General features: G+C 37.6%; 1 protein-coding gene across 16 annotated transcripts in view; it reads left to right on the top strand.

Moving 5' to 3' along the window:
- Nucleotides 1-9,217, top strand: part of IQSEC1 (IQ motif and Sec7 domain ArfGEF 1) — a 718,662-nt gene extending 709,445 nt beyond the window's left edge. For 14 of the 16 annotated variants that reach the window (XM_075130532.1, XM_048858459.2, XM_075130533.1 and 11 more), the window contains 2 exons: nt 3,166-3,215; nt 4,547-9,217. In XM_075130532.1, coding sequence (XP_074986633.1) covers nt 3,166-3,215; nt 4,547-5,149 — 653 coding nt within the window. In that variant the 3' untranslated portion in view covers nt 5,150-9,217. The remainder of the gene's footprint in view (nt 1-3,165; nt 3,216-4,546) is intronic. The other 2 variants (XM_075130544.1, XM_075130545.1) reach the window with 2 other exon arrangements.
- The last annotated feature ends 5,397 nt before the right edge of the window (nt 9,218-14,614 follow it).

Consider the following 14,614-nt stretch of genomic DNA (forward strand, 5'->3'; position numbering starts at 1 on the left):
TAAATATACAGCACATTAAAAGATGGGAATTGCCTTACCAAGTAGGGGGTCAGTGCTAATGAGGCCAATTCAATCAGGGTGGATGTGGCCTATTCCCAACAGTTGACAAGAAGGGGTGAATATCAACAGAAGGAAAGTTCCTTTTTGTAGTGCTAACGAGGCCAATTCAATCAGGGTGGATGGCAACAGTTTTCACTCCCATGAATACTACTTTCACAGCGTGCTGAAGCTAGTACAGTGACTCATTATTTGGTAGATGGCTGTTAAAATAGTTTACTTCACTAAGAACATAATTTGAATCCTTTTCCAGACGATTTTAGCCAAGAATCACAAACTGAATCACAAGAAGTGCCATTGATCTCAGTATGCCTCTCACTGGCGTAGAGCAGATAGACCCAAGAAGTACAGTACAGTAGTGACAACTGAAATTTAACATTTCCTTTAACATTCTGCATATCTAAGGTCAATTTCTGCAAGGACACAATGGATTTTCATTCACGATTCCCTGTAAGAGCTCACAGAATTTGCAAGTCTCTGTAAGGATATTCTAATTTCTAATTGTTTCAAGTGTATCGAGTTTAAAGTGACCTTGTTTGTACATGTGGAGATATGTTGCAGTAGTGCACCTTAGTGATGCTTACTCAGAAGCAGCATACAACCATCACAGTCAATTACCAACCATGACAGAAGTGAATTGGTCAAGAGAACAAGAATTTAACTTTCAAAGGAGAGGAAAGAGAGCTGGAATTTAATTTTACAAAGAGAGGAATGAGAAACGGTGTTGTGTAACGACCTTCAAAAATATTAAAAGTAAAACTCAACTTGCTGAGCACGAGTCATAAATTTGATAAACATCACCTAGTTTTATAGCACAGCAGCTAATAATCATTCTAGTGTAGAGTTATGCTATACGTAACAGCTGAATAAGCTCCTTCTATCCTGGAGTTGCCATTTCCCTGCAATGCCTTTTGAAGACTGCAGCTCAAAGAAAACATTTTAAGCTGGGATGGATGTAGCATTGAAAAATAGTTTGTAATAAAACGATCCTACACTGGCAAGGGAATACTCTGTAGGATCTAATAGGTCATTTCCATTTCTGATTGTCTGTCTACAGCCCATAGTGAACCTGTTTCACTTTGTTTTTAAGAAACTATGTCTTTGCTCTTGGAAGAACTTACCAGAGGGCTCTTTAATGTACAGTAGTGATTATTATAGATGTCACAAATATGATTTCACTTTTTTCTGCTAGTATTCCTTTGCCCACAGTCATCTTAGGTACATAGACAGATGCTCACCCATCTGTCCACATATACTGCATTCATCACTGTGGCATCTGAACATTTTCACTCCTGCTTTACCTTCAGTGGGAGACCTTAGGTTTTTCTGTGTTCCTTCATGCCTGGCCCCTTTTATTCACCTTTGCCAGAATAATACCCATCTCCCCATTCAGTGGTGGATCTCTTCCTTCAGGATTGTGGATTGGCTGGCAGGAGTGATTTGACTGTCACAACCAGCACCATTACTACCAATAAACAAAGAGCAAAATTCACCCTCTGACTAGGCAATAAGAATTCTAAGATAATCAAAACCGCTTCTCTCTCATGGCACACAATACAGTATTGACATGTTTTCGAGCAAGGTAAAACTGCAGTAAAGAATGTACCACAAAGATTTTGGCAAAGAGCTCTTCCAAAGGAATTGCTCATCTGCAAACACATAATCTCAGTTTAAAGGGTTTATGTTGAGAACTGTGAATTGTTGCAAACGTAGGACCCTTAGTCATAGCAAAGGGGAAAGGAATATCTCATTCCTCTCTGGCAACACTCTTTGGAGCAGCAATGGCAGGCTCTGAAGAGAACTGTATCAAGCCTTCCGATACAGAAAGGAGGTTTGCTGTGACACTGGGCCTTTTAAGAAAAGTGGTGGGGCATCAAGAGAGAAATATGGAATGCATGTAGCTTTTGGAGATGCTTGGAGAAGCTGATCACTCTTCCATCCTGATGATACCTTAGAGACTAACAAATTTATTTGAGCATAAGCTTTCATGAGCTACAGTTCACTTCATCGGATGCATGATGCTGTAGCTCACGAAAGCTTATGCTCAAATAAATTTGTTAGTCTCTAAGGTGCCACAAGTACTCCTTTTCTTTTTGCGAATACAGACTAACACGGCTGCTACTCTGAAACCTGTCATCCTGATGATGTTAGCTTTGTTTGATCATCCCCTAAACAGAACATTCTTACATTTGTTAGCTTAATATCCAACAAGCTAAATTCAATAAAAATAACTATTCTGTGTAGATACACATATTATCTCTGATGAATTAGCTGGGCAGCCCAGTTATTAAATCTGGGTGCATAATCTTATATTTGGGCATCCTGTTTTTCGGCACTTAGCTTCCTAAAATCAGTATTTAGAAGCCAACTGAGACTTCCACATTTAAGGTTTGGGCAACTAACTTTGGCATCCACCTTAGGAAAATTCAGCCCGACTACTTTGTCAGCCTTAATACCTAAATGTAAAGCACTGCACAGCTAGACAAACAAAATCTAGCCATAATTGAATGGCTACATTTAAGTTATTTTTCTTTTTAATCATCATGAAAGAAGATTATATGAAATCCATTGAGGTTCAAAATAAAACATTCAAAGGATGACAGAGATTTTCCATTTCCCCTCCCCACTGAAATCAGAAAGTTCCCCATAATTCAAAACAAAACAAAAGGACACCACCCACAACACTGTTTGAGGAAAACAGATTTATGGACATATTTGAAAATTTGCTTCTAGGAAATTAAGAAATTAAAACTCTAGCCAACAGTGAACGTTATGACCCCCACTGCTAAATGTAGAGACTAAAATATACATATTTTAAGATTCTTTTAAAAAACAAAAACACAGTAAAGATGACAACTTGCTTCAAAACAAAAGGATCATCCTTTATAGGATACATATAGGTACAGAAACTTAATTTAATTAATGGCCTTAAAGTTTAAGTTTCTGCCTTAGTAGTTACTATACCGGTCTAACTTACCATAATAAATTAGTTCCCCGGAGGCCCCTCTAGTTGCGTTTAGAGGCTCCTGTAGTAATTAAGGGAAGTGGATATTTTTCACCCAGGTCTTGTCTCAGTCTCTAATCTATGGTATTGCATGTCCTGGGCAGGCAAGCGTGGGCGTCGCAGCAGTGCAGGATCGCTAGACAGCAATATGGAAGTAAGTAGGAAGTTACTGATGTCTAGCTGGATGTGATGATGTGCATTTCAAACCTTTCTTTTATATACATATTTTTTTGCTCTCTTTCTTCTAACATATAACCTGCCTGCCTCAGATAAAATGCATGCGTAGGCTACTCACTTTGTATTATTCCAGCTTAAAAAACACTTATGGCTTGTTTTGGACTAAGCACCATTTTTGGTTTCAGCTAACCTTGTTCCCTCCTCTGTTCCTGCAAGCATGGTTAAATGAACATGATGTCCTTTTGCCACCATTTCGGTCTGATCCCAGCCTGAAGGCCCACTTGCACTTCGTTACACAGTACACTGTTCTATGCTGTTTGATATCTAGCTAACACTATTGACTTTCATGCTCAGCCATTCCCATTGCTTATTTTCTAGTTAAATTGCTAAATGTTTGCAGTCATACCACCATGGAATTGCACAGATAGGGCATGGGAGGAGAAAATGAGTAAGACAGATGAATTCAATGTGGATTTCATGAGATTTCATTCATCTTCAAACCATGTATATATACTGTTCATGTCGTTGAATTCAGCTTGCAGATTTATTTATTTTTGTGTGTGTGTGTGTTTGCGTTGGGTAGATTGCAGTTTAAATCTAGCACGTTATTCTTAAGTACTGCTTTGTCCCTAATGGTTTTAAAAAAAAAAATCTCCAAAGACTAAATAGACAATTCAAGGCTAAATAGTAGGGAACATGGGCCATAGGTCAGAAAAAAATCACCACGTAGAAACCTTATTGAAATGAGTTGTAGAAGTATTGTTGCAGTCTAACATATAATATAAAGCTAGGTTTATGAAGCAGCACAACCCTTCCCTACTGCGGTTTACAATAAGAAAAAACTACTTTTAAATTTAAATTAAAAAAAAAATCTATTATGAAATTGGAATGGTAACTAACATGTGTTACTGTGTGTTCATTTCAGTTTAATTTAATGTAGCTTTTTTATTTTAAGAAAAATGTGACTGGTATTTTAAAATGTATTTTTTCTTTAAAACAAATTCCCAGGTATAATGTCATCTTTCATTGACATTTCTCTTAATTTAAGTATCAGATTTTTACAATAAAAGTATTAAAAGAGAAACCAGATAATGGCTATTAATGTTTATAAGCATTCCAAGAAGGGCATGAATGCCTCAACTGTAGCTTGAAGAGAGAAACTGTCAGAAGAGAAATTCTGCTATAACACTTAACATAGTCAGCCCATGTGAGCATGTAAGGAAGACTTGATGGATCAGTGTGAACTTTTTCTTTTAAACATATTTTAAGATTTTTTTTTTAATTTTAATTTCTATTAATTTCTTTTAGGGGTCCATCATTAGCAGTCCTCACATGCGCCGAAGAGCTACATCAACCCGAGAGTGTCCATCTCGCCCTCACCAGGCTATGCCTAACTCTTCCTCACTCCTAGGTTCCTTATTTGGTAGTAAAAGGGGGAAGCCACCTTCCCAAGGCCATCCACCATCTGGCCCATCGCAGCAGCCTCAGCACCCACCTGTAATCCCACATCAGCAACACTCTCAGCATCCTTCTGCCATGCACCATGCAGGGCCAGCTGAGGGGCAGGGGCAGACGCAGGCACAAGTGCACACTCACCATTCACAGTACTGTCACATGCAGCAGAACCCACCCCCTTATCATCACCATCACCACTATCATCCTCCACAGCACATCCAGCACACGCACCAGTACCATCCACATGTGCCTCATTCCCAGCATGCAGCACATTCTTCTTACATGCAGCACCCTCATTCACAACATACCCACCCTCCGCACCCTCCATTGCCCCCCCCTCACCCTGGGCACTCTTCTCATTCCCAACATGCTCAGCATCACCATGGACAGTCAGCTCCTCCTTCCACTTCAAGCAGCGCTAAGCCCAAACACAGTGGCATCAGCACAATAGTCTAGAAGTATTTGTCCTAATAATGGTAGTTTTAGGCACGGTTATAAAGGCACTTAAAGGAAGCAGCAAATAAAATGTGGATTTTTACCCAGCCAAACAATTTTTGACTTCTGCAAGCTTAAGGACTTGCTGTTACTAAATACAACCATTTGAATTAGTGTGATCAATATTGGTTTTACTTATCTCTTCAGCGGAGGCTTGCCTTCTGTCCAGTCCTTATCTTCAATTGCCTTGAAAACATGCTGCTTACTGAATACAAGTTAAGCTTCCTTTTTCACCAAATCCCATGACAATTTTACATGCATAATAAAAACATAACCTATTAAAAAAAAAAGTGATTCAGAACCAAGTGTTGCATTCTTGCTCTTTTATTGTCAATAGGCAAAAAAATAAGTAGACCTGATATGGTTGATGAAAGTACGTAAGTAAACTTTATGTAATATAAATATATATATAAATATATATATACTGTATAGTTAACATTTGTGCTTCGAAAGCAAATTTTTCAGTCCACAAAACTAGCAATATAGACTTTACACGGAATTACACTTACTTGATAGAAGGACAGTAACAATATAGCATATGAAAGAGTAGACCAAAAACTTTAAATGCTAGGAATAAATTTCAGACATTTCAGTATTTTAATTTAAAAGTCCTCTAGACATATTAAGACTCTAAGCAATCATTACTAAAATGTGCCAAGTAACATAGTATTTAACTGTTGTAGTAAAATATTGCTTTGTATAAATCCTTATTTTTATTAACATAATATCATATGTAATCAGTATTATAACTGCTCTGCTATTTCAGGAAAGCAAACTAGTTAAGATGCAGTAACTATACAGTAGCAACATGGGATGACCATTTACCACTGGTTATCTTAAAGCATTGGTTACACAAATTCTTAGACACTTTAAAGGCTGTGATAACTGTGAATTTACATGATCCGCATTTCTTTTATATGCATATGATTTTATGAACACATATGAAGAGTTACATGAAAGGTGCATGCCTACACTGCAAAAACATTCATCTCAAACATGATGAAAATTACAAACACCCATCCTTCTCAGTCACTTCATTTTCCTATTTACCATGACTTGCTCATTTTTTTCAGTTAAAATGAACTATAATCTGACAGTGTTTCCAGATGGAACTGCTCTAAAATTTTAAGGTGTATTTTAGTATCTAGTATAGTGTGGTTATTTGGTTTTGGTTTTGGTTTTTTTAGTAGTGTAATTCCATATAGCCATATGCTAGCGGCAAAGTGGGTTCACCATTTTTACTCATCACATTTGTTAGTTTACACAGCACTCAGCAGGCTGAGTTTATGCTCAAACCCTCACTGTCCCACTCCAATTAGTTGCAAGACATCATATAAAAGCAGGCTGTGCTGTTGTTGTTTGTGTTGTAATCAAGCCGTTTGCAAATTCATATGAGATTTTGTATCCCTGAATCCTGTACAAAGTCATACATGGAGCATACTTTGTAGTTTCAGCATTTTGAGCCACTGCAAGGACTTTACACCTAAATGGTAGAAACAAAGGAACCACAACTGCAAAACTACACCAGCTAAAATGCAAAACTTGAAGAAGGGAAAAAAAGAAGTTCCCGTGTGAGATGGGTAAAAAGAAGTCGGAAAAGAACCAGATCTGTCTGTTTATTTGAACAATACAAATATATAGTAGCGTTGTATAAGGAAAGGATGAACTTTCCGTATTGAGTTACTTTTGGTATCTTTAATTTGGTTTTTCCCCTCCCCGTTTCTCCTACAGTTGATATCCTAATACCAGCAAAACTGCAAACTGAGCACTTTGTTAATCTTCATAAAGAGCAAATATAGCAATCTAGAGTTTAGCCTTTTGCTAAAATCTGTCCATGTTTGTTCCCCCGTGTGCAATATCTTTGATCCCTTTTGCTCCTATAAATTAATCTTACATGAAATGAGAATAACACAAATATTTTTTAATATCATTCAAGCTATCCTAAATTCTGTGTCTTGCCTTACGAGGCTGATCTGGGCCCTCGGAGGCTCTATTCCTTGCAGTTTAAAAAATACTGTTCTTGTAAGGGAAAGTAGAATTGTCTGCATGTCCTCTAACATTAATAGTGTGAGGCTACACTCTACATATTGTATATTTGCACAATACATCAGTGTTACTGTTGATATTAGTTGAAGTAAAGGGATACATATTTAAATATGTCTGCTTTTCTTCATACCTGTGTACCAATAGTAGAGTCTAACTGTAATTTATAGGTTGTTCCAGAAAAGATAAAGATACCATTCAGGTACAAAAGTCTTTCTGAAACCACATCTTTTAATGAAAACTGAGGTAAAAATGCTCCTCTCCATCGCATACTATATATTCTGAACTTGTTCTGTATGCAGAATTATTGATGTCAGTGAAAGTGCTGTGTGCTGAACAAGTGCAAAATATGTACTGGAGATCTGCATTGTACCATGGAGAGGAAGATTTGGCCCCAGATATGTTGTTTAGTTAGCATGCAATGCCTTAAGTATTTTAGCACTGAAATACTTCACATTTGTTTGGTTTGGTTTCACATTACCCCTTAGGTTCATTTAAGAAAGGCGTAACAACAAATAGCCTTAGATTTACACTGTGAGCCAGGTTTTAATTTTGGCAGGTGCAATTGATGACGTGCAAAAGCTGTCACAAATTTTGTACGTGCAAGAAACCATCTGCACATGATTTTATGCGCGCGCGCATACACACACATACTGGGGAGGGCCTACTTAGTAGGCCCACTAATTCCACAGGGAAAATCAGAGGCCATCTTGTGGCTGCTAAAAGTATTGGGTCCTTTTAAGAGCACAATATTTGAAAACTTTCTCATAGTTTAAAATCATTGAGAAGAAACACAGTATGCTCATTATTTCTTTCTTTTTGGAACTGATTACCTTTAACAAACGTCTTGGTGTCAGCATAAGTCTTAAGAACCTCACTACTACTACTTTAGGAGAACAGCCTAACATGTCAGAATACATCTGAGATTATTAGTTGCACACAACACCACAGATCACGCCTAGAATGAGAAGATGACCGTATTCTGTTACTGTGTGCATTGGAGAAAACGAAATAGTAGACGTTGAAAGGTTTTAGTCCTATTTCCTTATTGATTAAAAATTAGCATAGATCACTACCGGGGCCCATGTTTCTCTGTTCCCATGAATAATATGGCTAAGTAATAGTGTCAGTTTGAAAGAGTGAAAGGGAAACCGAAAGAATGCAGATCACAAAAACCACAGATCTTTTCTGGGACAACGATCAAATATGTATTTGGGTTTTTTAATTTTTTTAAGTTCATGAAATGTACAACAATGTAAAAAAACCAAGTTCATCCTAATATAATGTACGTCTTGTATTGCTAAAAAAAGTCTTCAAACATACAGTGTAGAATGATTTTCCCATCATGTACTGCATGCAGCAGAAGCCTCTTGTTTCTTGATAAAATGAGCTGAAAGACAGTCAGCAGATATTTAAACAATGAATCTCTAAATGTTGACTTGCTGTTCCATATGAAGCTGTGTGTTTTCTGCAGTTAAGCATGCATTTTGCTGTTTCCGTTGTAAAATATCATTGCACTTGTTGCCTGCAAAATGAGTTAGTGTGTATATAGTTAAAAGAAAAATGAAACCAATAACAAGATTAAATTGCGGGGAGGGGGTGGAGGATGTTGGAAGTGGGACCAAGTAGGGGCAATAGATAATTCTCTAAATTGTATATAGTGTGTAAATTAGTATTACTATAAGTCTGCAGTCACTTTGAGGTTGCATACAGTACCTATCTCCTGCTAGGAACTTTAATCCAGCTTTGAGTTGTATTAAACTGTTAGAATTAGGTCTTGAATGCAGACTGTTAAAGACTTCAGGAAACATCATGCTCACAAGAAGCTTCTGTTCTGGGGAGGCTCAAGACCCATTTTGTAATTGCAGGGAAGAAAGGAGTGCTTTCATTTTAATATGCATTCTGTTTGTAAGTAGTAACAGGCCCTATCGATGTAAAACTATAACTGTGATCATGTGGAGAAATCAAATAAATCATTTAAAACTCTTTCTGTTTCTCATTTTTGTGCAGTGGAAGAACATCAGTTCTGCAGACTGGAAGAAAAGAAAATCATTTCAAGTGAAATGTTGACCCCCTGAAGTCAATGGGAGTTTTGTAACTGACTTCAAAGGGGCCAGGGTTTCACTCTGAGTGTTTAAGTTAAAGCTGAGGGGCGAGAATTGCAATTCTATTATCAAAATTCTGGTCCAATCACTTAAGGTTTTGGTTTGTTTAATGTTCATGTGGATGAGTGTACTCCTTAAGAAAGTTAAGGAGCAATGCAGCTGGTTTGAGCTGGACAAAGCGAGAGGTGACACTTGAGCAAGGCTCTTCACATGACCCTCCTAAGTCATTTTAACTTAGATATGTGGGAACCCAGTCCTGATGTTTCATCTTAAACAGAAACTACCTGTCATGACCAACTGGTTTTGTGCTGTGGACAAATCGGGGGGGAGAGGGGACTATACCAATATCTATAGTGAAAGTTTAGTTTTATTGTGTATATTGTTGGTGATTTTTTGTCTCTTTTAGAACCTGACCTCACTGAGGACCTGATCCAAAACCCATTGCAGTTAATGGGAGTCTTTCCAGTGGCTGTCAAAGATACATAGATTATAAGGTTAGAAGGGACCATTGTGATCATCTAGTCTGACCTGCATAACACAGGCCACAGGATTTCTATTAATTAATTCCTACTTCAAGTCCAAATAACTGTGGTTGAGCATATCTTTTAGAAAAACATCTAGTCTTGATTTTATGATTTCCAGTGATAGAGAATTCACCACAAGCTGTTTGTGAGTTATTCCAAGGGTTACATACCCTCCCTGTTAAAATGTGTGCCTTATTTGTAGTCTGAATTTGTCTAGCTTCAGCTTCCAGCCATTGGAACTTTTTGTACCTTTTGTCTGCTAGATTGGAGAGCCCTCAATTATCAAATATCTGTTCATAGGTACTTATAAACTGTGATCAGACTACCCCTTAACCGTCTATTGAATAAACTCAATAGATTGAGCTCCTTGAGTCTTTCACCATAAGGCATGTTTTTCAATCTTTTAATCATTCTTGTGGCTCTTCTATGAACCCTCTCCAATTTTTCAGCATCCTTTTTAAATTGTGGACACCAGAAGTGGATACAGTATTCCAGTAGCACTCGCATCAGTGCCAAAAACAGAGGTAATATAACTCCTCTGCTCTTCTTCAATTTCCCCATTTATATAGCCAAGGATCATTTTAGCCTTTTTGGCCACAGCATTACACTGGAAGCTCATGTTTTACTGTTTATCCATCATGTCCTCAATTTTTTTTTCCACAGTCCCTGCTTCTGATGATAGTCGCCAATCTTGTAAGCATGGCCTATGTTCTTTGGATCACGCTTGAGAGTACAGGAAGTCCATTCCAAGCAGCAATTGGGTAGGCAGGGATTCACCACCTCTGTAAATGGTATCTCTGAAAAAATATGTTCCTGTTATCATCTATACCTGAATCTGTTTGTTATATAGCTTATCTTCCAAAACCGCAAGATGACCAAATTTATTTTCACATGTGACCTATACAGGATTTGAGGTTAGGTTCCTCCCATTGCTTTAGTTAAAATGCCTTGGAGAGTTCATTTGTTTCAGTTTTTGTTTTTCCTATTTTATTTCCCTGTTTTCAGGGGAATTATAATTAGGTTATAAAACCTCAATTAAGACTAATCTTGGCATATAAGAGTTCTGTCTAAATGTTGTTTTATGTTCGCTTGTTTGTTTATTTATTACAAATTACAGGAGAATCCTGAGTTGGTTTGGGGAGATAGTCAGCTGTGACCTATTTCTGAATTACTGTCACTGCAAGAAGTATATTCTGAACAATGATTGTTTGACAGGTAAGTACCCATACATCATAAGATGCCACCCACAGCTCCCCATTGTGTTGCATTAGAAGATAGTTTGTGCTACTACTCTGCCATATAAGCTCCTGATTTCATATCTCATTTACTGAGTAGAGGGACATCTGCAATAATGTAATCTATTGGTCATAATATGCCAGTCCTGAGAATTGCAGGAGTTGAAAAAAGTCTAGGTAAACCTGAGTTTCCTCTCCAGGGGAAAGGCGATCTGTTTCTTACTATGTGTATGTACAGTGCCTGTCACAATGGGGTCTAGAGATGTCTCAGTTGAGGCTCTAGGCACTACTATAAAAACAAATAATACATATAACTTTTCCTTATCTATCTTATTTGAATTATTTTAAAAGGAGGACCTAAATAGCCACTAACTCCTAATTGCCTGCAGCTCCCCGCCTCAGTTGAAGCCTAGTCTTCAACGATTTAGGATCCTCCACCACTGAAGCCAAAGGAAATTAGCATGTTCACAGGAAGTAAATGCTAGCAATTCTGGATATTGCATCAGTAGTAGCAACAGCATGAAATTTAAAGAAAAAAACATAGTGTACACAAGGCTTTTGTTACAGTCCAACTCATGTTTTAAACATTTGGCTGATGATTGACATTTTTAATTTACTTTTAGGCTGAGATTAATCTCAGGTAGGTTTTGCACATTTTGAAATATCTCCCGCCGAGCTTTCATGCACATGCCTACTTGGAGAAGGGTTCAGAATAAACAGTAATATTCCCTCACACCTGAGATTACAATCTAGCCCTAAAATAAGAAAACATTCCAAGTTTCCCAATAGAAAAATCAAACATTTTGGAACACAGAGCTCTAGTCTTTGAAATCGTATCTTCAAATTTATTCTCATTTTTGTGCATTTGATATACGGTAATGATATTCCGAGTTAACTTCTATCTAATGCCAAACTTTGCAAACGTGCTTTCAGCCCACAGTTTTTAAAAAGGGCCGTTTTATAACCATTTTCAGTGTTGTTTTGCACAACCAGGAAATACAGTAAGTATAATCCTAAATTGTCAGGGAGATTGTGGCGATGACCTAGTCAGTCTTCTCGTATTTTGTTTCTATGATCTGTGTGGAAGTCTGTATTGTTTGTTTCCTCGAATACTTGGCAATGACCAGTCAGTGACATTCACAGGAATTCTCTAGTCAGGAGCTTTATGTAGAACAGTTTTTAACACTTGCCATTTTAAACTACATGAACATTTACTAATTTATTTTGAATATATTCAGAGGTTGCAAGAAGCTCCACTTAACACTTAGTATTCATGAACTGCATTTGAAATAATTTAGGGTCAACAATTTCTCCCTTTTTTCATTCTCTCTTTCACAATAGTGCAGACATTGACTTACAGAATTACAGGCGCAAAATGTTTTCATTACTTTTTAACAAACATTATTGCTGACCCTGAACGTTGTTGATGGAGCTGGAAACATACTTGGCAAAGACATTGTCTTTTAGCCTTTCATACAGTTGCTCAAACAGTTGTCACTAGATGTCAGGATTACGCTCCTGTTAGCATGATGTGATAAATTGTACTTCACCAAGTATATTTACTGACTGACTTAATTGTATAATATTAACAACGTATTACAAGAACATGCCACACTAAATCTATTACAGACTGGTATACTAACTTCTTTATATATAGTACAAGCAATTTTTTCATCGGGAAGCATCCCATGTACTAGGACTACTGAGTTGCCATTTAGAAATAGATAAGCTTCCTTGTTTATATAAAAGGCAAGCAGGTAAAGGTAACGCAATTAACTTAATGTACTTATGTAAAAGAAATGACTGTGGAAAATCTTACACATTTTTAAAATACCATTTGCTTTGTGGGAATTTTGGAAAAATATCGAGTAGTTCAAAGTTTAAACATTAAAATGGATGTTTCTTCGTGTACTGGGCAAAAATAATTTTCAGTATTAGCTGAAAACAAGATTTTTGCTCTTATAATTCAGACAAATGTATTTTCAGCTGCAGTAGATGTGTGGGAAGTTTTTTGAGCATAAAAACTATAAATAACAAGGATGTATGCACAAACTTCGGTACAGCACTGGAAATGCGCCCCTTTGGACATTAGTGTACATGAGAGAGAAAAATGCCTTGTTTAGGAATAATAAGGACAGTATATATGGCTGAAAGGCTAGTAACAATAGTGCAAAATGCCCCTTGCATCATGTCAGCCAAATTTAATTTTCTTTGCTAATGGACCCATAGTTGGCTAAAAGCTATGGATATGTATGAAATAAAGATCTGTTTGAAATTAAAACAAATTCCACCAGCCAGGCAGAAATGTAATCTCAATAAGAATCTGGTGCTAATCAATATTGGACTATCCTAGGGTCTTACTGGAGTGATATGTAGAGTCATTCCAGTGTCTAATACTTCCCAGTGAGTGTAGATATGACGATGGATGAACAGTATTGGCCAGATTGTGGCTGTATGCTGTAAGGGAATGCAAGAGCATAGTGGGGAGAGGACAAGACCATACTAAGGGTTGCAGTATATGCACATGCTTGAGTTTAGGGAGGCACTGCCTCACCATCCCCAAAAGGAGCAAGAAACTAAAGCCAGAACTGAGACCTGTGTTGCTATGCTGTACGTCACAAGGGAGCTGCCATTAAAAACCCCAAACCCACATCAGTAGAGTATGCTATAGTCGTAGCCATAAGAAAAATATCACTGCCATATCCTCTAGTTATTTGCTATACCTGATTCATGTACATGAATAAACATACATGGGGCCAAATCCTGGTGCCCTTACTCAACTTTTACACTGTCCTTACTCAGGCAGAAGCCCCATTGGAAAGCGGAGGGTGAAATCTTTGCCGTATGAAAGTCAGTGGTAAAACTCCCATTGACTTCAGTGAGGCCAAGATTTCACCCTGGGAGGTATGCCTGAAGAGAGACTGAGTAAGGACTTCAGGATTTGGCCCACTGATTGGAATCTGGCCAGTATAATGGGTTAGTGTACAATTAAAATTATAGCTTTCCAAATCCATGTCTCTGGAATTCATATTTTGAATGTTGCTTGCCAAAGCACGTACCCTACCTGATATGCACAGCAGAAGCAGCAGAGAGGTTTTTAATCACCATTTGCATATCTCTGCAGCTCTGAAAACTGCAACCTGTCAGCATGAGCCTGTCACATTAACCTGTACAATAGGGTGATGGAGGAACACTGCATATTTTACTGTGCTGCTTCAGTAAAGCCAATGACAGGCCTGTCAAACACATTTCATTGAAGGCATGAAGCTAGGCTTGAATTCTAGACAACGAGGTGGAAGGTCAGTAATTTCTCTATTATTGGATATGTTCACAACGAAATTATTCTTAGGATGCAGAATCACATCTACATTTTCACCATATCGCCAGGGGAACATTAAAGCGTAGCTGTTGCGTAATAAAAACCTCTGGGACATGAAATTGGAAAATGGACACTAATAACACTGGATGTAATACTTAATGTGGAGGGCCTGATTCTCCTCTCTCGCCAATGTAATTCAA

Source organism: Caretta caretta, chromosome 7 (assembly GCF_965140235.1).
Source record: "Caretta caretta isolate rCarCar2 chromosome 7, rCarCar1.hap1, whole genome shotgun sequence".
NCBI lineage: Eukaryota > Metazoa > Chordata > Testudines > Cheloniidae > Caretta > Caretta caretta.